The sequence below is a fragment of the Melospiza georgiana genome, chromosome 10 (genome assembly GCF_028018845.1).
Source record: "Melospiza georgiana isolate bMelGeo1 chromosome 10, bMelGeo1.pri, whole genome shotgun sequence".
Taxonomy (NCBI): domain Eukaryota; kingdom Metazoa; phylum Chordata; class Aves; order Passeriformes; family Passerellidae; genus Melospiza; species Melospiza georgiana.
In genome coordinates, this window is record NC_080439.1 from 1,712,233 (window position 1) to 1,737,061 (window position 24,829).

Genomic DNA, 24,829 nt, shown 5'->3' on the forward strand with positions numbered 1-24,829 from the left:
TGGAGCAGGTACAGAAATCCCACATCCTCTCCTTAGCAACCATTAAGTTCCTGGTCTGGGGCCAAAAGCCATTTCTGGATGGAATCTGAAACCTCGGAATTGTGGCAAAATCCTGGAATTGCAGGCAGAGGGAACAGAGCTGATTTAAATCCAGGGGATTCATTAATTCATTAATTAATCCTGGGTGTCCAGTGTGCTGCACCTGCATTTATCCAGCCACAAAACCCAGGCTGGGTTTGCTCCATCCTTCCCCAAATCCCTGATCCCAGCAGGGTGTGTACCTCTCAGATTTGGGGACACTTCAGTGCATATTTTAAGGAGGCCCCTCAAAAAGAGTGGATTTCTGCCAAAAACTTTGGAGTTATGGGCATCAGCCTTCGGAGCTGAGGGAAAAATCCCCTTCTATTTTTGTCCTGACCATGACTCAGAGGAAGATTTGTCCCTGCAAAGTCACTCCTTTTTTGAGGAGGCATTTAAAGGCCGCTGCTGTCACCTGTTTGGCTCAGGATATTCCTATTTTTGGTGTTGGGCTCTGTTTAAAAAGACGTTTTTTCATTGCACATCCACTTTGTAGCGTGCTGTGTTTATTTTTTCAGCCTGCAAATCCCAGTCCTGGGCTTTTGCCACCCCTTTTGCAATTAAAATTACAAATTAAAGCCATAAAGAAATGAGGCCTCTCAGCTGTTCCCACCAGGGAGCACAAAGGGAATAGAGAAGGATGGATGGGCTGGAAGTGATAGCAGTGGGATAATCCCATCCCCATCCCCAGATTTTGCCCTCTGGCTCAGTGCTTTATTTCTAATTAATGACCTGATTTTTGTTGTTGGCTGAGTGCAGGTGCAGCACACTGGACACTCCACACTCAGGAGTCATTAATTAATGAATCCCCTGGATTTAAATCAGCTTGGGCTTCCCTCAGCCTGCGGTTCCAGGGATTTTGCCACATTTCAAATGGCTTTGTATTCCATCCAGAAACATCCCCCAGAGCAGTAACTGAAGTGTTGAACAGGGGACATGGGATTTCTGTTTGTGCTCCCAATCCAGCAAGGTTTCCAAATCATTCCTGCTCTCCCACCCTGTCCCTCATCCTCAGGGAAAATCCTTGTTGGGCCATTTTTCCCCTCTTGGAAAAACCCATTAATTCCTCTTCCTGCTGCTGTTTTAATGGGGCTGGAGGGGGCAATTTTGTAATTTTCAAATCTCTTTTCAAATATTGCAAACTTATATTGGAAAAATGAAAATGAACAAAATAAATGGGAGAAGAGGGATCGGGAAATTTGGCTGGACAAGCCTGGATGTGCTGCCCATGGATTTGAGCAGGGCTGATAAAAACTCCTAAATTTGTTATCAGAGATCAGATGAGGGTGTTACTTATGGGTCACTTTAATGATTTTGGTTTATTCTGGATCCATACAGCTGAAACTTTGGGAATGTTTTCCAGATGGGTTTGGGAGGGGATGGGTGCTGCCAGCATCCATCAGTCCAGCCCAGGCTGGAGCAGAAAATGGATTTGGGGCAGAGTTGGTTCCCTGGAGCTCCGTGCTGGGGGTGCATGTCCCGGCTGGCAGTGCCAGGCTGCTCCTGGCAGAGGCTCAGGGAGGAGCTGGGCACAGCAGCTGCAGGCAGGGACACCCTGTGCTCCTCCAGCACTGGCAATTCTGTGGGGACACTGAGCTCTCCCTGCTCTGGGTACACGAGGTTTGCTTGGGGTTCAGCTCAGATCCCACCCAGCCCCATCCCTGTGTTTGCCCAGAGTGCCAGGTCTGGGTGTGCCAGCCCAAACTGGGCAAAATCGTTTGGAGCTGATGGGGTTTGCAACAAATCCTCCCCCAAACTGTGCTGCAGAGTGAGGAACTTGTGAATTTATTGATGCTCAGATGAAAGCTGATTTTTCCTGCTGGTGCTCTCCATAGATCCTGCTCACTGGGAATGCTGCATTTCCACAAGAACTGTTGATTCCTGACAATAGAAATAAATCAAACTGCAAGGAGGCAGCTGGAGCTTTTCTGTGCTGTCTCCCCACACTCCTGAAGTGCTGGAGATAAACTGATGGAGACAGGGAATGGTTTGGGTGGGATGGAATTTAAAGGTTATCCAGTCCCAATCCTTGCCATAGGGACAGCTGCAGCTATCCCAGGGTGTCCAGCCTGGCCTTGGTGTCAAGCCCTGCCCAGCCTGGCCTTGGACACTCCCAGGAATGATGAATCCTTGGGAAAATCCATCCCAGGGCCTCACAGGGAAGAATTCCTTCCCAGAATCCCATTTAACCTCTGGCAGTGGGAGCCATTCCCTGTGTGCTGTCCCTCCATCCCTGTCCCCAGCCCCTCTGCAGCTCTCCTGGAGCCCCTGCAGGCCCTGCCAGGGCTCTGAGCTCTCCCTGGATCCTTCCCTTCTCTATTCCCAGCAGTGAATCCTTGGTGGGCTCAGACCTCACCATCAGAGCTCCATAAAATTCCCTTTTAAGCACTTCTGATCCAGCTTTAGAAATTGTCCCGCTGAAAATGAAGCCTGTGTGGTGCCATTGAGCCTTCCTGGATGGCTTCCATGGGAAAATCTGCTTGTTTTCCATGTGTTTGGTGGATTTATATCACTGGAGAGTTATACATACTTGGGTGGCTTAAATGAATCCCAGCAATTCCCTGTGAAGTGTTTGAATCAGGATGGGGAATTGCTATATCCTGCTGCTCAGGCTTTTAGGGAAGGGAAAATCCTGGTTGGGTTCTGTGTTTTTATCCCAAACCCATCTCTGGTGCTTCAGGTGGGGTTGTAAAGGTGCTGCTTGTAAAGGATCCAGAAAATTCCAGGGAAGTAAAGAAGACTTGGGAAAGGGAAGGACACTGGGTCCTTAACCTGCAGGAGGTTGATTCCCACCTGGAGCAGAGTAACCCCCCAAAATGAGGGACAAGCCCTGGGCATCATCTTCCTCCAGTGCAAAAGGAATAGTGCAGAGCATTATCCATGGGTGTAATCCAAACAAATACTCCCCTTTCCAACAGATGTCGAGTATTAACTGATTAAAAATAATCGCTTTTTTCTTTATTTTTCTTGCTGGATTTAAACCCAGGGAAAGCTTAACTGGGCTTAAAGAGGAGCTAAATCCCTCACTCCCAGGAAATCATCAGCAAATAGAGCTGAAATCTCGGGATGCTGGGTGTAATTCCTGCTTCCATCCAAGCTGGCTGTGCTTGGGAAGCCTTTGGGAGCCAGCAGGAGCACCCAGGAGTGCTGGGGCTGGGCTGGGTCCCCGCCTCTCCCTCTGAGGGATGCTTTCCCTCAGGATCATCATCCCACAGCGTTCCATGGAGCTGCTGCAGGGCTGGAGCCCCTCTGGAGCTCTGGGAATGTTCCCCTGGAGAAGGGAAAGCTCCAGGGAGAGCTCAGAGCCCCTGGCAGGGCCTGCAGGGGCTCCAGGAGAGCTGCAGAGGGACTGGGGACAGGGATGGAGGGACAGCACACAGGCAATGGCCCCACTGCCAGGGTTAGATGGGATATCAGGAAGGAATTCTTCCCTATGAGGCCCTGAAATGGATTTTCCCAAGGATGCCCCTGGATCCCTGGCAGTGCCCAAGGCCAGGCTGGAAGGGCTTGGAGCAGTCTGGGATAGGGGAAGGTTTCCCTGCCCATGGCTGGGGTGGGGCTGGATGGGCTTTAAATTCCTTCCAAACCAAACCATTCTCCGATCCTGCAATTCTCTGAAAACTGAGAATGAAACATTCCCAGCTCTTGAACTCCTCCCTGATTTTCACCTGCTCCACACTCCGGCAGCATATTTATTTTGGGATTAAAAAAAAAAAAAATCACTTATTGAGCCTGGCTTTTGTTTTAGCGGGGTGGGTTGGCCAACCAGCCTGGAAAATAAACCTTCCCAGCTGATAAGGCCCCTCTGGGAACGCCTGTGGGCAGGAAAACATTCCTGGGGTGTCCAGCAGGAATTCCATGGCTGGGCTGCCTTGATGCTGCTCCTGCTCCTTCCCCTTCCCATTCCAAAGGTTTGTGGCTGGGGGAGATCAGAGCACGACACGAGCGTGTAAAAATAAATGTGGGGGATGCCAGAAAGGCCGGGAAAAGGGCTGGATGTGGCTTTGCTGTGAGTAATGACCCGGCTCCTTCCCTCCCTCCCTCCCTCCTTCGCACGGCGCCCAGCGCTGGGAATGGGAGGGATCGGTTCCCCGGCCGCCCTCATCCCTTTGAAGGAGCGCATTCCCAGCGGGAATGGGGATGGGAGCGCCGATAACCTCCCCGTGCTCCTCCCTCCGCCTGTTAATGATTGCCTTGGAGCTGGGGCAGACAGGGAAAGCAGAAAGCCTGGGAATTCCCTGGGACAAGGCTTGGGATGTGCCAGGGGGCTCCCATCAGCTTAAGAACAGAAAGAAAAAAATCCTAAAAATACAAGCACAGAAGCAGAAATTCTCTTTTCCCCCAGAATTGGGGATACCAGGTGTTTCCTCCTTCTGTAGAGGAAAATAATTTCTATTTGTCTAACATTTTTCTATAAGTTCTATATTTCTAATATTTCCTCTATAATTCCCTCCTTCTGTAGAGGAATAAGGCAATTCCATTGTCTCACCACAAGAATTTGAGTGTCTGGTGAAGCTGAGGTTTCTTTTCAGAATTTGATGTCTGGTGAAGCTGAGGTTTCTTTTCAGAATCTGAGTGTCAGGTGAAGCTGAGGTTTCTTTTCAGAATTTGAGTGTCAGGTAAAGCTGAGGTTTCTTTTCAGAATCTGAGTGTCTGGTGAAGCTGAGGTTTCTTTTCAGAATTTGATGTCTGGTGAAGCTGAGGTTTCTTTTCAGAATTTGATGTCAGGTGAAGCTGAGGTTTCTTCTCAGAATCTGAGTGTCAGGTAAAGCTGAGGTTTCTTTTCAGAATTTGAGTGTCAGGTAAAGCTGAGGTTTCTTCTCAGAATCTGAGTGTCTGCTGAAGCTGAGGTTTCTTTTCAGAATCTGAGTGTCTGCTGAAGCTGAGGTTTCTTTCCCTGCGTGTCCGTGGGCAGGGATGTGCTGCCAGTGCCATGGGATTGAATTCCCCCCTGTGGGCATGCAGGGATCAGGCCTGGCTCATTCCTGGTGCCCACCTCACCTCCAGGGCACGCCCTGCCCCAGCAGCACCTTCCCAATCCCCCTGGAGGGGTTTGCAGGGCAGGATTTCCCATGTCAGACCCTCTGGAGATGTTCTCCAGGGATTCCTGAGCCACACATTCCTAATCCAAGACTGGTTTGGGGAAAGCTTTGGGAAAACTCGTCTGGATCGTCTCACAAGTGCTATCAGACACCTTAAACTGGGGTTCCTCGTTAAGAAAAGCAAATTAGGGGGGGCAGGCAGCCCTGGGTTTCTTTCCCAGTGCGAAGGGGTGGGTGGGGGTCCCAGGAGCTGCCCACTGTGGAAGCAGCAGCAGCACCAGCAGCCCGTGCTCATCCTCATCCCAGAGCTGACCCAGCTGGAAAGCTGCCAGGAGCCTTTCCCTCACATTAATCCCTCTCAGCTTTAATCATCACCTGCCTGCCCACCTCCCTCCTGCCTGCCTGGGAATGCAAACAGGGCTGGAGCAGAGGAGCAAATCCACAGGTCAGGGGTAATTCCTGGCCTTTCCCACCCCCTACCTGGCCTTTCCCACCTCTGGAGCAAATCCAGAGGTCAGGGGTGATTCCTGGCCTTTTCCACTCCCTACCTGGCCTTTCCCACCTCCTTCCTGGCCTTTCCCACCTCCTTCCTGGCCTTTCCCACCTCCTTCCTGGCCTTTTCCACCTCTGGAGCAAATCTACAAGTCAGGGATAACTCCTGGCCTTTTCCACCTCCTTCCTTCCACCTTTTCCACCTGTGGAGCAAGTCCAGAGGTCGAGGATAATTCCTGGCATTCCCACCTCTGTGTCCTGGGAGCAGAGCCTGCCTGGGAACAGGTGCCTCTGCTGCAGCAGGTGAACCTGGCTCTCTTTGTGATTATTTTTCCAAAAAGAGAAATTTTTGATTCCTGGGAGATCCCCTCCAGCCCTGGAATGGGGAGGTTGGCACCAAGCTTGGGGTCACCACTGGACCTTCCCCGTTCCCAGCAGTGAATCCTTGGTGGGCTCAGGCCTCACCTCCTCGAAATTCCCTTTAAAGCACTTCTGATCCAGCTTTGGGAATTGTCCCACTGAAAATGAAGCTGTGTGGTACCATTGAGGGGGCGGATTGGGAGTTTTCCTTGTGATGCACAGAATAAATGGAATTTGAGTTTATGTAATGCTTGGAGCCGCTTTTAGCTTGCCACAGATCCTTCTCCAAACAAAGCCAAGGTTATGCAGCAAATTGCAGAGTGGGGATGGTTTATTTGGATGAATTTTTATTTTGATGTCTGCATGAATGGGATTCTCTGCAGATCCAGGAAAAACCAAGGATGACTTCATGCTCTCTTAAAAATTCATGCAGAATATATTAATTTTTTCTTTTTAAATGAAGTGTCTTTAATTTTTTTTAAGCTCTACTGCTGCAGGGGAGAGAGAGCACCAGGGAGGAGGGTCTGGGGGTTCTCTCCATGCGTGCCCCAGCTGCACAGGGTCTCCAGGGACTCTCCATCCATCCTCCCACAGCTGCTCCAGCCTGTCTGTGCTGGTGGGAAGCTGGGAGAGCTGGGGCAGGGTGATGATCCCACAAAGGCTTTTATTTTTTCTAGAGGCACATCTGGTGTGGGGGAATCAATTCCGAGCTGCCCTGAGCAAGTGTTCCTGGATTTAGTCATGTGAATCCCTGAACAGCTGGGCCTAGAGCAGGAGAAATCCTGTTTGGAAAGGAGGGAAGGAGGGCAGGATGGGATTTCTGCTGTTCCCTGCCTGGCTGGGAGTGCCTGGGGCATGGTGTGAGCCCAGCCCGTGACCCCACCATCGCTCTCTGGGTGTTCTAGTGCCCCTTGCATGAGCTGTGTCCAGACAAAAAAGGATCGAAAATTACATTTGGGGTGTCCTCACACTCCAGCCACAGCCAGGGCCAGACTCTTTAAATGAGGCTGTCGGGGTTGGGAAAGATCGCCAAGATCACTCAGCGCTCACTGAGCCACATTCCCGAGTGGGTCAGGTTCACTCCCAGCCACTCGTTTTCTGAACCTTTCCAGGGATGTGACTCCCTGGGCAGCCCCTTCCCGTGCTTAACCCACTCTTCAGTGCAGGAATGTTCCCGATGCCCAGCCTGGCCCTTTCCCCGCTTTCCCTGCCCCAATCCCGGCCGGGGCCAGGCGGGCGCTGGGGCCGAGCTCCGCTCCCTCCCTGCCGGCTGCAGGCGGTAAAAATAACCGGAATGTAGGGCACAGCCTCTCGCAGAACTCCCGGGCGGCATTTCCGCGGCAGCAGGCACAGGGAAGGTGTCTGCAGCTGCTGCTTCAGGCCCGCCTGCTTTGGGGTGCCCCGGGCCGCGCTCCATCCCGGCCGGGCCGGTCCCGGGGGCTCGGGGGGCTCGGGGGGCTCGGAGCTGCGGCTGCCGCGGCACCGCCGGGCCCGGGGGAGCCCCCCCCGTGTCCAGGGGGGCTTTGAGGACTTTTCCCCCTCGTGGAGAGGAGCAGCGGCCGCGCAGCCCCGCCCGGAGCCCGGCGCGGAGCGGGCGGAGGCGGCCCCGGCCCGGCCCCCCCGCGCTCCCGGGGCCGCCGTGCGCAGGCGGAGCAGCGCGGCCGCATCCATCTTCCCGGGCTGCCTCCTCCTCCTCCTCCTGCTGCTGCTGCTGCTGCCTGCTCCCCATCCTCCTCCTCCTCCCCAGCCTCCTCCTCCTCCTCCCCCGCCGGGGCCGCGGCGGCTGCGGGCGCTGCCGGCGGGGCGGCGGCGGCGGATGATGCACCGAGATGGTTCACCAGGAAAACTGCTCCTACCAGGTGAGGGGCGAGCGCGGCCTGGCCCCCAGCCCCGGGCAGCCCCGGGCAGCTCCGGCCATCCCCGGCTGGAGCCAACCCCGCTCTGTGCCGCCCCCGGGGCTGCGGCAGCGCGGGGCCGCCGCTTGGGGTTCGCACCGAGAACCGCGGGGTTCGCTCTGAACAACCCGGGGTTCGCACCCGGTATCCCGGGGTTCGCATCGAGCACCCTGGGGTTTGCATTGAGCATCTCGGGGTCCGCATTGAGCATCTCGGGGTTCGCTCCGAGCATCCTGGGGTTCGCACCGAGCATTTCAGGATTCCCTCCGAGCATCTCGGGGTTCGCACCGAGCATTTCAGGGTTCGCTCTGAGCATCGCGGGGTGCGCACTGAGCATCCTGGGGTTCGCACCCAGCACCCCCGGGTTCGCATTGAGCATCTCGGGATTCGCACCGAGCACCCCGGGGCTCGGCAGGCAGAGCGGCCCCGGGGCTTTTGTGCTCTCCGTGTGATGTCGGGGGGCTCAGCGGGGCCGGGGATGCCCGCATCCCCCTGCCCGCATCCCAGCGCCTCCCTGCCGGGATAAAACCGCTCCTGGGAGGAGAGAGCCGCGGGATGGCAGTCCCGGAGCTGCCGCAGCGCAGGGATGTCTTTTTTAGAGCATTTCCTGCGCTTCCCACGTTGCTGCGAGCGCAGGATGGTGATTCACAGGCTGCGGGCTGCTCCGCGTTCCGCAGGAACCGGCGATGGCGGTGATCGTGAGCAGGCAGCCCCCAGCCCCGGGGTCCCCGTGTTTGGGGGTTATTTCAGTGGGGAACCTCTGAGCTGGGCTGGGCTTGGGGCTCCGTTTCCCTCTGGAGAGAGGAGGGTGAGAGGATGGGTGCTATGGGTGCACCTGCACGGGAGGCAGCTCTGGGGGATCCATGGCTCAGTTAGGGGCTCGATGACACATTTAGGGGCTCGATGGCTCAGTTAGGGGCTCGATGGCTCAGTTAGGGGCTCGATGTCTCATTTAGGGGCTCGATGGTTCAGTTAGGCTCTCGATGTCTCATTTAGGCTCTCGATGTCTCATTTAGGGGCTCGATAGCTCTGTTAGGGTCTCGATGTCTCATTTAGGGTCTCGATGTCTCATTTAGGGGCTCGATGGCACCGGCGGATTATCAAATGCACCAGCACCTGTCCCTCCGGCACGGCGATGCTGAGGAATGCCGTTGCCTCCGTGCAGTGTTTTGGAAAACCCCAATTCCCAAACATCCCCAGGGCCAGACCCTCAGCAAGCAGGGCCTTGCCCGGGCCAGCGCCCCTTCCTTGTTTTTCCTCCATTCCCGTGTTTCATTCCAACTTCAGGCCGTGTTTTCCAACAAAATATCTCAGATGCAAAATATCTCACCAAGGGAAAAGATAACGAAACAGAGAGGCGCTGAAATGATTTTTCACGGAATATTTTCAGTCTAGCAATTCTGGAAGTGAATTTCTATTTTTAACTTCTTTGGAAAAATTATCCTGGGGGTTTTTTCGTGGTTTTTTTTCCCCAGCCTTTTGATTTCCCTGCACTCCGAGCCTGTTGCTCTGGACAGCCGGGATAAATGGTGCCATTGTTTGGGAGCAGCGGATGTTTTCCCAGCATACTCAGGAACGCACGGGTTAAAGGTTGGGCATTGTTTCCCGGCTGGGAGGGCTCCGGGGGGTGGGATGATGATGATGATGATGGTGGTGATGATGATGCCGAGCTGCGGCACGGGCCTGGCCAAAATCCCTGGGTGTTACTGCGCCAGCGCTGCCGCCTTTCCCCGCTCCCATCCCCTGCTTGTTATGGATTGGTTCCTCTCCTCCAAACCCATAAATATTAGAGGGAAACCAGCCAGAAACCACCCTAATCCTGAGGAAAAAGAATCCCGGGAAACATCTTTTCAATGGAAGTGTGTTTCCAAACCTTCCCGGGGTGCTGCAGGGATTAAAAGCAGCCCCAGCCCCCTCCCAGCCCCATTAACCCAAGGCCGAGCTTTAATCCTTTTGTGGACGGCAATCCCGGGCTTTGGGATCACAGCAGCGATGGGATTGCTTTGGGATCACAGCAGTGATGGGATTGCTTTGGGATCACAGCAGCGATGGGATTTCGTGGCTGCCCTGGGAGGGGGTGGCTGTGTTTGCTCTGCTCCGCTCCTTCCCCACACCCCTTTTCTTGGAGCTGTTAAAGAAACCAAAAATAAATCAAAGACAGGAACAAGTCAGCGCTGGGGAAAACTTGAAAATGGGTTTGTTTTGGAGAATTCCAGCAGAAAATCTCTGCCGTGCCCAGGTCATGGCTGGGCCACCAAATCCATGGCAGGGAGGGAGCTGGGATGGGCAGGGGCTGAGGAAGAGGAGGATGTTCCTGAAATCCCCGATCCCCCCGAGCTGAGCTGTCAGTGCAGGGCTCTCCTGGGGTTTGGTTGTGGTGTCAGGTGAATTCCTGGGATTTAGGGTGGCCCTTCCATGGCCTGGAGGCCCCAGCATCTGCCACCTTTTCCATGGATGCATCCTGGAATCAGGCTGGGGGCTGCCACTCTCTGTGCCATGGGTTTCTCTCTTAATTATGCTTCTTTTCTTATTTATTCCAGTTTATTTCCCTGTATCAAACATTTTATTTAGGGCTCCATAATTCCTCCTGCAGTCTGACTAGGAAAACCCCGGCTGAGTGATGTTTTGTGAGCTCCTGAGCCCACATGGAATAAAAATCCAGCGTGCAAATCCAGGCTTCAGCCCAGAAATAAAGGTTTTATTCTGCTGGGTGGCTCAGCTGGGCTTTACTGGCCCTCAGCCTCGGGCAGGCCTTCAGTTTGCTGTGTAAATCTGCATTTTCAGCAGGGCCTGACAGCTCCAGGGAGCAGTGCTGGGCTCCTCAGCCTCCTCCTGCTTTAATCCACGTTTGTTACCGTTGCTGTACAAGTGGGTGATGTGTCTGAATCACGGATTGTTGAATTTCTGGTGAAAAGCAGAGAATGGAGGGGCACCCAGTGCTGTGCCTGAGGCTGGAGGCTCCCAGTTGCCCCTGGGAACAGGATTTGGCTCCGTGTTCTGGCACCAGGCAGGGCTGAGCTATCTGCTGGCACCAGGGCTCCAGGGATGGTTCCAGGCTCCACACGTGCGGCGAAAATTAAAAAGAAAAAGAGACCTGAGGAGAAAAGAGATTTTAGTGGCCTAGAGATCACCCCTGAGGTGGGGCAGTGGTGGGGCCTGGTGCGTTTTTCAGGGATGTGGGATGTGCCCAGGTGTTGGGATTGGCTTTATTCGGCTGGTTTTGAGAGGGATCTGTTGGCAAACTCTGTGCCAGGGAGGTGCTGGTGCCGCTTTGGATCAGGCTGGAAGTGCAGGGATGAACCAGGCAGGGCTGGATGCCCCCCACCCCTCCCAGGATCCCAGAGAACCGCAGAATTAACCCATAAAATTCACAGAATAGTTGGAGGCTTCATGAGTTTTCTTTGGTTTGGTCTCAGGAGGGGTTTGGAGGCTGCAGAAATCAGGTGATAACATATTTTTCGTTAAAGTGAGTGCAAATTCTGGTGGCAAAATGTAACTCCAAGGGACAGGCCTTGGGAAAACCTCAAATTCCATGAGAATCCAGTGTGGAGAAGCTGGAGAGCTGCTGGCCTGGCCCCATTGCATGGAGAGTGCTCCAGGCTGGCACAGCTGAGGAGGCTCTGTGGCACTGCCCCACGTCCCACAGCAGGGACAATGAAACAGAGCCTTTGTCAGGGAGCTCTGGGGCCTTGTTCAGACAGAGATCCCACAGATGGCTCTGCAAAGAGCGGGAAAAGCACGTGGGGTGTGCTGAAGCTCAGGGAAGCATCACCTCAGGGAGGGCTTGGGTCAGCTCATCCCTAAATTTTACAAATTCCCTGTGATGGGAAGGGACTGGTGGGAGAGGTTTATTCCTACACTTGCAATAAAATCGAGGTTTTGTGGCATGGAATCACAGAATGACAGAATAATTTGGGTTGGAAGGGGCCTTAAAACCCATCCTGATGGGCAGGGACACCTCCCACTGTCCCAGGCTGCTCCAAGCCCCATCCAAACTGGCCTTGGGCACTGCCAGGGATGCAGGGGGCAGCCACAGCTGCTCTGAGAATCCATTCCAGTGCCTCTCCACCCTCCCAGGGGGGAATTCCTTCCCAATATCCCACCCATGCCTGCCCTCTGCCAGTTTAAAACCATTTCTCCTTGTCCTGTCCCATCCTCTTGTAAAGAATCTCTCCCTGATAGTTCTGGCACTTGACATTCCAAGATCCTGGAGCTGACCTCAATGCCTGAGTGCCCCATGCCCATGAATTTGGCACCTTGGAGAGCTGTCCTTGAACTCTGCTGGGAGTTCAGGGGTTCCTCTCCTCCCTTGGGATCCAGCAGTGTCTGGGAGCTGATCCCAGCAGGAATGGGGAATTCCTCTCCCTCTGGAGCCCACCCAGCCCCGAGGGGGATTTCACTGGCTCCAGCAATGCTTTCATGCTCAGGAAAGGGGAATTCTGCTGCCTTTTTGTCCTGGAGCCATGGGGCGTGTTCCAAGCACCCCACACTCGCTGTGCCCTATTTCCTGGCCTCACCCAAGGATGATTTTCACCCTTCCATGCCCGTCCTGGCATTCCTGGCAGTGCTGGCTCCGTGTGTTCCCGTCCCAGGGACCCCCAGAGTCTGACCTGCTCCAGGTTTAGCTGCTCTGAGCTTTCCCTTACTGCTGGAGAAAGGAAATCAGGCTCTTCACCTCCAGAGAGGGAGTGGGATCCCCATTCCCGGGGCACATGGAGCCTTTTTTGGGATGTTCCAATAGAGGGACAATGGCGGCCATGGGTTCAGCCCACGGGGAAGGGGCTGCACACCAAAGGGTTTGGTCCTTGTGCTGAGAGAATCCCAAAACTCATTTCCCTTTTGATGTCCCAGTTTGAATCGGCCTTTCCCAGCCCATCCTGAGGGAGCGGGTCCTGGCACTGAGGAGGGCCCAGATGTGCTCCCAGATGTGCTCCCAGCTGTGCTGCTCAGCCGGGTTTGGGGCTTCTCCCGAGGCCTGGAGCAGCTCCTGGTGCAGGGTTTGGGCTCAGCTCTGTGGGACCAGCCCAGGGAACGAGCAGGGCAGAGGGGAGGGAAAGCTGGGACAGGGCATAAAATACCCCAAAACCCGCGGCTGGCGAGGCTGGAGTCCATTCATTCCTGTTTCTATTTTTAGGGCTGTGTCACTTCCTGCCCTTCTGTGGCTTTGGGGTCACTTTGCAGGGGTGGGGAGGGGACACGGGGACATCCCTGATGGTGGGGACAGGGCACTGCAGGAGGGGATTGTCACACACCGGGAGGGGATTGTCACACACCAGGAGGGGACTGTCACACACACCAGGAGGGCACTGTCACACACCAGGACAAATCCCAGCCCCTGCTCCCCAGCCTTCCCCTGGGGCTGTGCGTGATTTCTTTGTTTATTTGGGGTTTATTGTGTCAGGATCATTCCTCAGCTGGGAGAGGAAGTGGATTTAGCAACAGCAGGAAAGGACACAATGAGTCAGCGGCGGAGGGAAACTGAAAATAAGGAAATGTCCGCAGAACGACTTTGTTTCATTTGGGAATTACAGTTGCAAAGCACCATCCAGGGACTAGAATGGAATTAAACATTTATTATTGCTGGTTTTGCCCTGAAAATTTGGAGTAGATCCATGCTGGGGTGCATCACTTGGGTGTTGTTGGAGCTGGGAATTTACCTGGAATTTGCATTTGAGCTGGAATGATGTCAGCATGGCCTGGGTATCTCATTAAACATCATAGGGCAATTGAAATTATTTATCAATAGTTGTGTTGCATCAAAAATCAGAACTTTTCTTGCTGCTGTGCCAGGTTTTGGGGAGAAACTGTGGGGCATAATTCCATTTTCCTAAGGATTCCTTTTGGGAATTCCTGCCCTGAGCGTGAGCTCTGCTCTCCAGAGCTGGTCCAGACAAACCCTTCTGGCTGGGATGGGATCTCGGCAGGGACAGAGCGGGATTTGTGTGGCAGGGGGTCGGTGGTGCCCTTGGGAAGGGTAGGAGAATGGAAGCTCCAGGTCTGTGGGCTCTGAGTCCCCCCAGGAGCCAATGGAATGGAATTTTGGGGATCCCCAGGCTCTCCACACCCACAGGGTTAGGCTGGGGGCCTCTGATGCTTAATTTCAATAAATTTGGGATTTTTTACACTTGGAAGAGCCAGTTTAGCTGGAGAACAGCTCCGTGGGGTCCTTGCTGGTGGGTTTCACATGGAGTAACAATTCCAGCTGGTGGTTCCCGTTTGTGGGACGTGAATCCCTGTGGTGGATCCTGGGAATTCCCTGGGATAACTTCCCTGGGGAAAAGCCCCAGGAAGGAAGGAAGGAATGAAGGAAGGAAGGAGGGAGGAAGCCTCTCGCTCCCGGCCCGGCAGCACGGCCAGCCCGGCGTTTGACATCAGACACCGGCATTTTTCCTGCCCTTGTGCAGCCGCTGGAGCCCGGGGTTATTTTTATCCGGCGCTGGCAGTGGCTGGAGGCGGACGCGGATTCCCGGCTCCTGTGCCGGGGCTCGCTGCCTTTATTTGGGCGCAGCCAGGTGCCGGGGGAGCGGCGCGGCGCGGGCAGAGCATCCCGCGGGAGGGAGCGGCCCCGTGGCCGGTGCGATGCGCGGCCGGGAGCGGCGCCGGGGCAGCGCCGGGAGCCGGGAGCGGGGCGATGGGATGGGTGACGTCATCAGGAAAGCATCCCCGCCGCCCGCCGAGGGCAGCTACAAAAAGGTAACGGGACAGAAAGGGACAGAAAGGGACGGAAAGGAGCCTTTGTGTGCTGCGGGAATGCTGCGGGAATGCTGCGGGAGTGCTGCCCGGGCCCGCCCAGCCCGGTGGGATTCGGGCGCTGGAGCAGGGAGAATCCCCGGGTTGTAAAGTGCTGGCACGGGCAAACCTTCCTCCTTCCTTCTTTCCTTATCTCCTGGTGATAAAATAGCAGGGGAAGCTTCCAAAGGCATCCTCCTGCCTGGAAACCCCCGGGGGTTTAAGGCACGTTGTCAAGTGTCACTTTGTTCTGACTTGGGTCAAAAGTTTTGACTTGGGTTTGCGTTCACCCCGGGAAGAGAGAAGGAGATAAACTCACATTTTCTGTGATCCGTGTTGTTTGTAAATCCCAGAATAGCCCCTGTGCAGGGCAGAGATAAAGTGAGACGCTGCCTGTGGCTCTGGGGCTTTAAATATAGGCCTGGGCTGGGCTGGGAATGACAGAGCCTGGCAAAAATAGCCCTGGTGGCCTGGCCGAGTGTCCCAGTGCTCCTGGTGATGTCCCAGTGTCCCTGCTGGTGTCCCTGCTGGGTATCCCAGTGCTCCTGCTGCTGTCCCAGTGTCCCTGCTGGTGTCCCAGTGCTCCTGTTGGTGTCCCAGTGCTCCTGTTGGTGTCCCAGTGTCCCTGCTGGTGTCCCTGCTGGGTATCCCAGTGTCCCTGTTGGTGTCCCAGTGTCCCTGCTGGTGTCCCAGTGCTCCTGCTGGTGTCCCAGTGTTCCTGTTGGTGTCCCAGTGTTCCTGTTGGTGTCCCAGTGTCCCTGTTGATGTCCCAGTGTTCCTGCTGCTGTCCCAGTGTCCCTGCTGAGATCCCAGTGCTCCTGCTGGGTATCCCAGTGCTCCTGTTGATGTCCCAGTGTCCCTGCTGGTGTCCCAGTGCTCCTGTTGGTGTCCCAGTGCTCCTGCTGGGTATCCCTCCATCCCTTGTCCCCTGTCCCTCTGCAGCTCTCCTGGAGCCCCTTCAGGCCCTGGCAGGAGCTCTGAGCTCTCCCTGGATCCTTCTCCTCTCCAGGACACAGGGAATGGCTCCCAGTGCCAGAGGGCAGGGATGGGTGGGACATTGGGAATTGGGAATTCCTGGCTGGGATGGGATTCCCAGAGCAGCTGGGGCTGCCCCTGCATCCCTGGCAGTGCCCAAGGCCAGGCTGGACCCTGGGGCTGGAGCTCCTGGGACAGTGGGAGGTGTCCCTGCCCCTTCCCTGGATGGGATGAGCTCTGGGGTCCCTTCCATCCCAAAGCAGGATTATTCCAGGGCTGTGTGACACGCGTCCCTGTTCCCTGGTTCTGTGTTCCCCTCCCAGGCACTGCTGCCCTTCCGACAGGGAAGGTCAAGGGGAAGAAGGAAAATCCGCCCCACATTGTTTTGTTCTCCCCTTAAAAATCAAAAGCAGCTTTTTGTTTAGAATCATTGTGAGAACTGGACTGTGCTCAGCTCTGCACAGAGCAGAAACACTTTTATTTTTTGGGTCAGTGCCAAAATACACGTTTAAATACCACAGGGTTGTTTCCCTTGGAGTTACCTTTGCATTTTGAGGATTTGACCCATTATTCCTTCTATACCAAGGCAGAATATTTCACAGTCAAAACCCACCTTGCTGTTTCCCTTCTCCATTTATAATTTTTCATACCCAGCTCTGGATTTTGAGTGCAGCTGTCAGGTAATTTATCCAAAGCCTAAAGTCCATTTCCCTCAGGTATATTTTATTTCTTACTAACTGCTCCCCATTTTATAATAACAAATAGGACTCTGGATTTCTTTATGGTCGTTAGCCTGGGCCTGCCTTGGAAAATGGGATATTCCCAGCTCAGTCCTGGGAGCAGAGTTACAGAGAATCCTCATTAATGACCTGCTGGAGAAAACAAATTGCACCATGATTAAATGTACAGATGTCAGCCTGGGAGCAGTGGGGAACAGCAGCATTAAAACAGATCTGGAGAGACAGATCCACCAGCAAGGAGGAGAAATGTCCAATCCTGGCTGGTTTTAATGGGAAAGGAGCAGCTTTGGTGCCCACGGAGGAGGTGGGGATGCTCTGGGAGGGAGAGGTCCCGGCTGGAGAGGAGGTGGGGATGGGCTGTGGGCTGCATTTCAGCTGCAGCACAAGGAAAATCAGGTTTAGGTGGGAAGATGTGGGAGAGCATCCTCTGAGCTGGGAAAGGGGAAATTTCCAGGACTTGATGGGATATTGGTGCAGTGGCACAGCCAAGGGCACCCTGAGATGGGCAGCATGAGGAGCTGGCACCAACCTCCCTCCTTCTGCTTTCAGTTCATTAAAAATGATTCTCACTCATTTCTCCTCTTTTATTTCCCCCTGTTCTGCCCTCCCCAGCAGGGCTGGCTGTTTTTATCCTAAATCTGTCTCCATGTGATTGAGGTATTGATTATTGAAGCCTAAAAACACAATGGTCTGGGTAAAACTTCAGGAACCTGGAGCTCAGCCCAAAAACTTGGTACTGCTTGGTGTCGTGGGGTTTATTTTTGTTATTTTAAGGATTTGAAATAAAAGGAGCTAGGTTATAAATGAATTATTTTGGTAAGGGATTGACAATTTAATGGGCAGGGTAATAATGTGTATAATCAGCACTGGAGCTGGAATTAAATCATTTTTTATTTTAGGTGAATAATTTGCATTTTGTCACACTTCCTTGTATGAAAAAGTGCTTTATTTTTCCTGAGGTGGGATATGGGAAGCACCATTCCACGAATTAACCCCATGGAGGCAGCCCAGCCTTGCCTGCCCTATTTCTTTTTGTTGTGTTTTCTGGATTGGGTATTGAGCGTTATTTTATAATTAAATGTTTGAGGCTTTCCAAGTGTTCCTTCCATCAATAACTTCCTGAATTTGTTGTCGGTGTTGGCACGTGACCCATTAGTGACAGACACTGGGGGAGGTTTGAATCTGGAGCTGAGATTTGCATTTATTGCACATTGATTGCACAGTTATTGATCAGGGATTCATTGCAAATCATTTTGTTGATTGCTATTTTAAAACTCCTGTACTTTTATTTATATTTATGTTTATGGCTGTGTTTGTGGCTATATTTATATTTATAATTATCCTTGTGTTTTGTTTATATTTATAAATGGAAATACTGATAATTTGATGACAATGGTTCAAAATCCATCCCTGAGCACGCTGGCAGGAGAGGGATTTTGGTGGGGTTGGAAGTTGCTCAGGGAAGTGGAAGATGCTGATGGAGGTGGCTGTGTGTGGATATAGGTACAGATATTGGGAATATACTGGGATATATCTATCAGCGAGTTTGGGGTGCAATCAGACGCCCTTTAAGGTCCTTTCCAACCCCAACCCAGACCAGGCTGGTTCCATGAGATGGGGATTCCCATTGGGATGTGCTCTGTGGCTGACCCAGGCGTGGGAGGCTTGGGGAATGCTGAATGTGCTGAGCTTGGTGGTGGGGCCAGTGGGACAAGTCCCCTTCCTGTGCCCTGGCCTGGCCAGAGCTCACCCATCCCTCCCTGTCCCTCCCCATCCTTCATCCTTCCATGTGTCCTTCCCAGAGCTTCATCCTTCCATGTGTCCTTTCCAGAGCTTCATCCTTCCACGTGTCCTTTCCAGAACTTCATCCTTCCATGTGTCCTTTCCAGAGCTTCATCCTTCCATGTGTCCTTCCCAGAGCTTCATCCTTCCATGTGTCCTTCCCAGAGCTTCATCCTTCCATGTGTCCTTCCCAGAGCTTCATCCTTCCATGTGTCCTTCCCAGAGCTTCATCCTTCCACGTGTCCTTCCCAGAGCTTCATCCTTCCATGTGTCCTTCCCAGAGCTTCATCCTTCCATGTGTCCTTTCCAGAGCTTCATCCTCTTCCTGTCCCTCCCCAGAGCTTCATCCCCTGCTGTCCCTCCCCGGCTCCTGATCCCCATGTTCCTCCCCTCAGCCTGACCCTGTCCCTCCCTGCAGGCCCAGAAGAATGAGCGTGAGTCCATCAGGCAGAAGTTGGCCCTGGGCAGTTTCTTCGACGATGGCCCCGGGCTCTACACGAGCTGCAGCAAGAGTGGCAAGCCCAGCCTGTCCTCCCGGTAAGCCAGAGCCCAAATCCCCAGGGAAGGGGGACATCTCTGCAGCGGGACGCCCCAGGATCACCCCTCACACTGGGATTTAACCATTTAACCAAATCCCTGAATTTTCTGTGCTTGGAACATCCAGATGCGACACCTGTGTGTTATGTGAACACTTGTAAATGAGGGGGGAAATTCTCATTTAACATGGAGTAGAAAAGTATTTGGATGTTGAGGGGATAAAGGGAATGAGGTGAAGCTTTCTGAGTTAGGTTTCCTTCAGGTTTTCATGTAGGATTTGGAACAGGATGCCTGGAGAAGCTGTGGCTGTCCCTGGATCCCTGGCAGTGCCCAAGGCCAGGCTGGACATGGGGTTTGGAGCAGCCTGGGACAGTGGAAGGTGTCCCTGCCATGGCAGAGATGGCACTGGATGAGTTTTAAGGTTCCTTCCAACCCAAACCATTTGGGAATTCCAACCTCCATTATTCTGGAATTGTGATTAATGATTGGAAAAGCAATTAATGCTCAGGAAGCACTAGAGGATGGACAAAATAAGCTTTAATGTGGCTTCCTGCCTCCCCTCCACATCCACAAGCTCTGCTCTGGACATGGCTCCATCCCTGGAGCTGCACATGGGTTCCTCCCTTGGATTTTTAAGGTTTTTGTATGAAATACAATGCAGAAAGTCCTTTTTGTGTTCAGCTGGGTGGAACCCAGGGCACTGGGGAAGCATCAAACACCTCCCATGCTGGGATTGAAGCTCTACCTGTTGCCATGGGATGGGAGAAGAAAGGAGGCTTAGGGAGGCAGGAACCCAGGAGGAACCCTGCTGTTCCAGGGGAGAGGTGCAGTTGTGGAGTTAAATTGAGCTGCGGATCATTTGAAAGGGAAAACAGCTTTGCTGTCTGTAGTTACAGCTGAACCAGGAGCTGCTGTCTGGTAATTAGAGCAGGGCTCTAATTAACGCAGCTCATCAGGGTTTGGCAGCTGTGCCCCCAGAAATTGCCAGCTGTGCCTGAAGGATTTGGTGGTTGTTAATATTTATAACCCAGGAAAAGTATTCCCTGTTCCAGGGCCTGCAGGAACGTTTGCAGGATGTTATTCCCATGTTTTTGTATGGAATTGCAGAGCTGGAACGTGGAATGCTGAAGGACCTTAAAGCTCATCCAGCTCCCTGTCCATGGGCAGGGACACTCACTATCCCAACCCCTGTCCAGCCTGGCCTGGAACAATTCCAGGGATCCAGGGGCAGCCACAGCTTCCTTGCCAGGATCTCACCACCTTCACTTGTTCATTAATAAACAATTATTAATCCTGTTTATTTTGTGGTAATGGTAACTAATAAACCCCACAAAAATAAATGGAAAATGGGAATTTGCTGTTCCTAAGGAGCAATACAAGCTCCCAGCACACTGGGAATGAGGAATAACAGAATTTGGGGGTTCTCCATCTCCAGCACGTGGGGATGGATTGGGATCTCTCACCTGGGCTTTTCCCTTTTCTCAGCCTGCAGGATTCCCTGATCCTGCATCCAGAGAAAATAATTCCTGGGGAGGGGAATGTGGGTGGGGTTAATCAATCCCAACCCACAGTGGAGCAGGGGGCTCTGGAAAACACCAGAACAAACTCTTGTATTACAGGAGTGTCTTGGGAAAAAACTGTGAATAAATAATTTCCACCACTGACAAATTATTTTATAATATATATTATTATATATGCTATTTCTATCTTTGTACATTTCTCTGTACTTTTTCATTCTTTATTTGTAAATAATTTTTGTGGCTTTTTATGGTAACACATTCCATATATTTTATTGCATTTTATAGATTTTATTTAATGTAATCAGAGCTGAATAATCAAAAATAATAATGACATTCTGAAACAATGACCATAAAAAATGACCGAGAGTCCCTGCAGTGTGGGGGTAATTCTGCAGTTTATCAGTAGATGGTGGCAGAGGCCCTGTGACACTGAGCAGCTCCCAGTGCCACACTGAGCTGTCACCTGCTGAGCTGGTGGCACTCCCAGCCCCAGGGGACAGTGCTGTCACCTGTCCCTGTGCTCGCCCAGGTTACAGAGTGGGATGAACCTGCAGATCTGCTTTGTCAACGACAGCGGCAGCGACAAGGACAGCGACGGCGATGACAGCAAGACAGAGACCAGCCTGGACACGCCCTTGTCACCCATGGTGGGTCTGGCACCTCAGCCTGCAGCAGGACAGCCACAGGCGTCCCTGGGGAGGCTGATCCTGTTAAAACAGCAACCCCAAACCCCAGAGCAGCATCTCTGGCCCTCAGTAAACATGAGATGCTGAGGGACAGATAAGAAACCTTCTGTGCTGCTGTAAACTTGATGTCTTTCTTTTCCTTTTCCTTTTCCTTTTCCTTTTCCTTTTCCTTTTCCTTTTCCTTTTCCTTTTCCTTTTCCTTTTCCTTTTCCTTTTCCTTTTCCTTTTCCTTTTCCTTTTCCTTTTCCTTTTCCTTTTCCTTTCCTTTCCTTTCCTTTCCTTTTTTTCATGGATCCAGCATTCCTTTTTGGATACAACACCACAGCCCCAATTGTTTCCCTCCACTTTAACCTTTCAACACCTTCTGATCTGCTGGGCTTCTCCCTCCCTGTAAAGCCAAGGAGGCCTAGCTGGGAATCACTCTGATTTTTAAAGATAATCCTGTGGATTAAGATAAGAAATAAATCCATGCTTTTGACAGTTTCTGTAGGGGAAAAAAAGCACAAAAATAGGTCAAACTTTGCTGTGGCTTGTTTGCTTCCCCAGAGCAAGCAGAGCTCGTCCTACTCGGACAGAGACACGACGGAGGAGGAGTCGGAGTCCCTGGATGACATGGATTTCCTCAGCAGGCAGAAGAAGCTCCAGGCTGAAGCCAAGATGGCCTTGGCTATGGCCAAGCCCATGGCCAAGATGCAGGTGGAGGTGGAGAAGCAGAACAGAAAGAAGTCGCCGGTAGCAGATCTCGTAAGTGGGGCCAGGGGTGGGCCCAGGCCTGGACATCCACTGCTCTGGTGGCTCTGGCTCACAGGGTGGTAGAGGTGGACAGGAGGGGTGGAGAAGGGGTTGGAAGGAGAAATGGGAGTGGGGAATGAGGTGCTAGAGGTTGGTGCTGCCTTGAGACTGCTCATGCTCTGAACTGGAGTCTTCATCCCATCTTGGAGCGCTCCTGCCCCGGCCTAGGGCTGTCACCACCACCCTCATCCCCAATTCCCTGAGACATTCCTGCTCCACTGGGAGCCAATTCTATCAAATATTCCTGATCCTGCTCCCCTAGGAACCAAATCCATCAGATATTCCTGCTCCTCCTTCCCTGGGAGCCTTAGCCCCAGTTCTGTGCTGGTGGCTGGACTCCAGTTGCTGGAGTCGTTGCTGCCTGTTTGTGAGGGAGGGATGCAAAACTGAGGGGACAGACTGCTCAGAACTAGAAATAATGGGAAGAAAACAGTAAAATATTGGAAGGAAATAGTAAAATATTGGAAGGAAGCAGTAAAATATTGAATGTTTCTTTCCAGCTGCCACACATGCCTCATATAAGTGAATGCCTGATGAAGAGAAGTTTAAAACCCACTGACCTAAGGGACATGACCATCGGGCAGCTACAGGTGATAGTCAACGACCTGCACTCACAGATAGAAAGTAAGTGGTAATTGTTTAATTATTCTGGGGTCTGCCTGCTTTAATTAAGAACAATTCTCTGGGATAAATATAAATACTCCTCATGGAAAGGGCTGTCCAGCCTGGCCCAGCTGCCCAGGGCCAGGCTGGAATCCCCATCCCTCAGGAATTTCAGGCCCTGTGGATGTGGCAGTTTTGGGGACACAATGCCCAGCTGGGATCCCCAGGACACCCCAAACTCAGCTCCTTTCCCCCGGCTCAGGCTTGAACGAGGAGCTGGTGCAGCTGCTGCTGATCCGGGACGAGCTGCACACGGAGCAGGACGCCATGCTGGTGGACATCGAGGACCTCACCAGGTGAGGCAGGGACTGCTCTCCCCTCACAGCTTTCCCTCAGCAGGTGAGGCAGGGACTGCTCTCCCTCACAGCTTTCCCTCACCAGGTGAGGCAGGCACTGCTCTCCCCTCACAGCTTTCCCTCAGCAGGTGAGGCAGGCACTGCTCTCCCTCACAGCTCCCGTTTACCCTCAGCAGGTGAGGCAGGGACTGCTCTCCCTCACAGCTTTCCCTCAGCAGGTGAGGCAGGGACTGCTCTCCCTCACAGCTTTCCCTCAGCAGGTGAGGCAGGGACTGCTCTCCCTCACAGTTCACAGCTCACCAGCAGCAGCATCTGGGGCTTTTCTTCCCAGAATTTTGGGATTAAAGCTTTTGCCATCCAGGATTTTGGGATTAAAGATTTTGCCACCCAGGATTTTGGGAAGGAATTTTCCCCTGGTAGGGTGGGGAGGTCCTGGGATGGATTTTCCAGGCTGCCCCTTGGATCCCTGGAAGTGCCCAAGGCCAGCTTGGACAGGGATCTGTCTTAGTCATCAGGAGGGCTGGACAAGGGGGAAAACTTTGGAATCACTTAAATATTAATATTTAATAATGATATATTTTATAGAATATATTGTTTATATAACTATAAATTAATGTAGATATTATAAATAGATATAAAATAATAATATAGCAAATAATATATAAAACTATATAAATTTATATATAAATGTATAATGATATAATACATTTAAATAATATAATATATTATAAATAATGTATATCTAATTATATACATTATATATAACAATATATAATTATTTAATATATTCTATTGTCTATTATGTATAATATGGTTTTATTATATATAATAATATTGTATATAAAATATATTCTGTAATATAAAGATAATACAATTTTCTAGCTATGTAATAATTTAAAATAATAATAATTATAATTGATAAGACAAAAAGCCTTGCAGGATATGGGCAGGTTCCCTTAAGGGCTCCATCTCCTGGCAGCAAGGCTCAGGAAGCATTTTTGTTTGGGATAATTAGGGATTGGGTTTAGGAGTATGAAATGCTCCCAAATATTCTGAATATTTCATTCAGAAATGCAAAGACTGGGGATGAAAGGAGCTGGAAAAGAGGAGGCCCTGGGTAGTGTCAGCACACCAGGACTGTGATTCCAAACTGAAGCATCAGAGTTGGGAGAATAATGAAGATCAGGTGGGGAGGGTGAAATTTGGGACGGGAGCTGGAGCTGAGTCAGTGCCCCCACATGCCCTGGGTTCCTCTCTTTTCTTCTGAACGTGCTTGAATTCCTCCCTGCAGCTCCTGGCAGTTTCAGAAATGGCAATTTTGGGAATGCAGGTGCTGTCTGGGGGGCTTTGAGGTTACCCCCTCTGTTATTTGGGGGTGAAGGTGTTTGCCATCCCTGTGGGAAGGGCAGGAAAAATCCCAGGAGCCCCAAACCAAACCCCAAAGGGGCTCCCCTGGCCCTTCACCCACCCTCCTGCCAGGAGGAGATCCAGAAAAACTCGGTGTTTATCTGTGGGAAAACACAATTCCCAGCTTGGTGCTGGAGCAGGGGGTTGGCTTTTCCAGCAGGGGGTTGGCTTTTCCAGCTTTTCCTTGGCAAACAGGAATAACAGCCCCCTCCTGCCCCCAGGCACGCCGAGAGCCAGCAGAAGCACCTGGCAGAGAAGATGCCAGCCAAGTGAATCCCTCCTCCTGCCTCTGTCCTGTCCAGGGAATGAGTTCCAGTGTTGCTCATTGACCATGTCCCAAGCTTTCTGTCTGGTGATTGGCCTCTGCTTCTTAATTTATTTTAATTTTTTTACTCGTGCAACTAAATATCAGGCATTTTAATAATAATAATAATGTTATTATTATTACAGAAACAAAGAGAATTGTACAGTACTTATAACATTATAAATCATGGGTGAGAAGAGAGGGTAGTTTAACTTTATTTTTTGGTCGTTTAGAGATTTTTTGGGTTGGATGATATTTTACCATTGACTACTTTTTTATTCCTCACTGTAGTTTTGAAATAAAGAACCTGTTCTTGACGGTGCTATACAAGTCAACAAGAAATCCATGCCTGCCTCGTAGTGACGTCGTAGCTTTCAGTAATCTGTACATTTTACTCAGTTCTCAGCATTTTGGGGAATGTTGACTACCTGACATTCGTTTTAGGTGTGCTATTAACACTCAGTGGGGTGCAGAGAGTTGGAAGTTTTCTGTATAAAGCTGTAAAATAAAAATTACCACCATTGTTTCCTA

The 24,829-nt window shown here is 52.0% G+C and overlaps 1 protein-coding gene across 1 annotated transcript; it reads left to right on the forward strand.

The window, feature by feature from the left end:
* The first annotated feature begins 7,660 nt into the window (after positions 1–7,660).
* On the forward strand, positions 7,661–24,829 carry SCHIP1 (schwannomin interacting protein 1). The gene is made up of 7 exons (XM_058030936.1): positions 7,661–7,831; positions 18,512–18,630; positions 20,680–20,797; positions 21,383–21,580; positions 22,129–22,252; positions 22,494–22,587; positions 24,216–24,829. Exons 1-7 carry the CDS (start codon positions 7,802–7,804, stop codon positions 24,265–24,267), a joined length of 735 nt encoding a protein of 244 aa, XP_057886919.1. The 5' UTR covers positions 7,661–7,801; the 3' UTR covers positions 24,268–24,829.

Coding starts and splice junctions, on each gene's coding strand:
- SCHIP1 (XM_058030936.1), top strand. CDS start 7,802: ATGGTTCACCAGGAAAACTGCTCCTACCAG. Junction 7,832..18,511: donor AGGAAAACTGCTCCTACCAG/GTGAGGGGCGAG, acceptor CCCTCCCTGCAG/GCCCAGAAGAATGAGCGTGA. Junction 21,581..22,128: donor AGTCGCCGGTAGCAGATCTC/GTAAGTGGGGCC, acceptor GTTTCTTTCCAG/CTGCCACACATGCCTCATAT.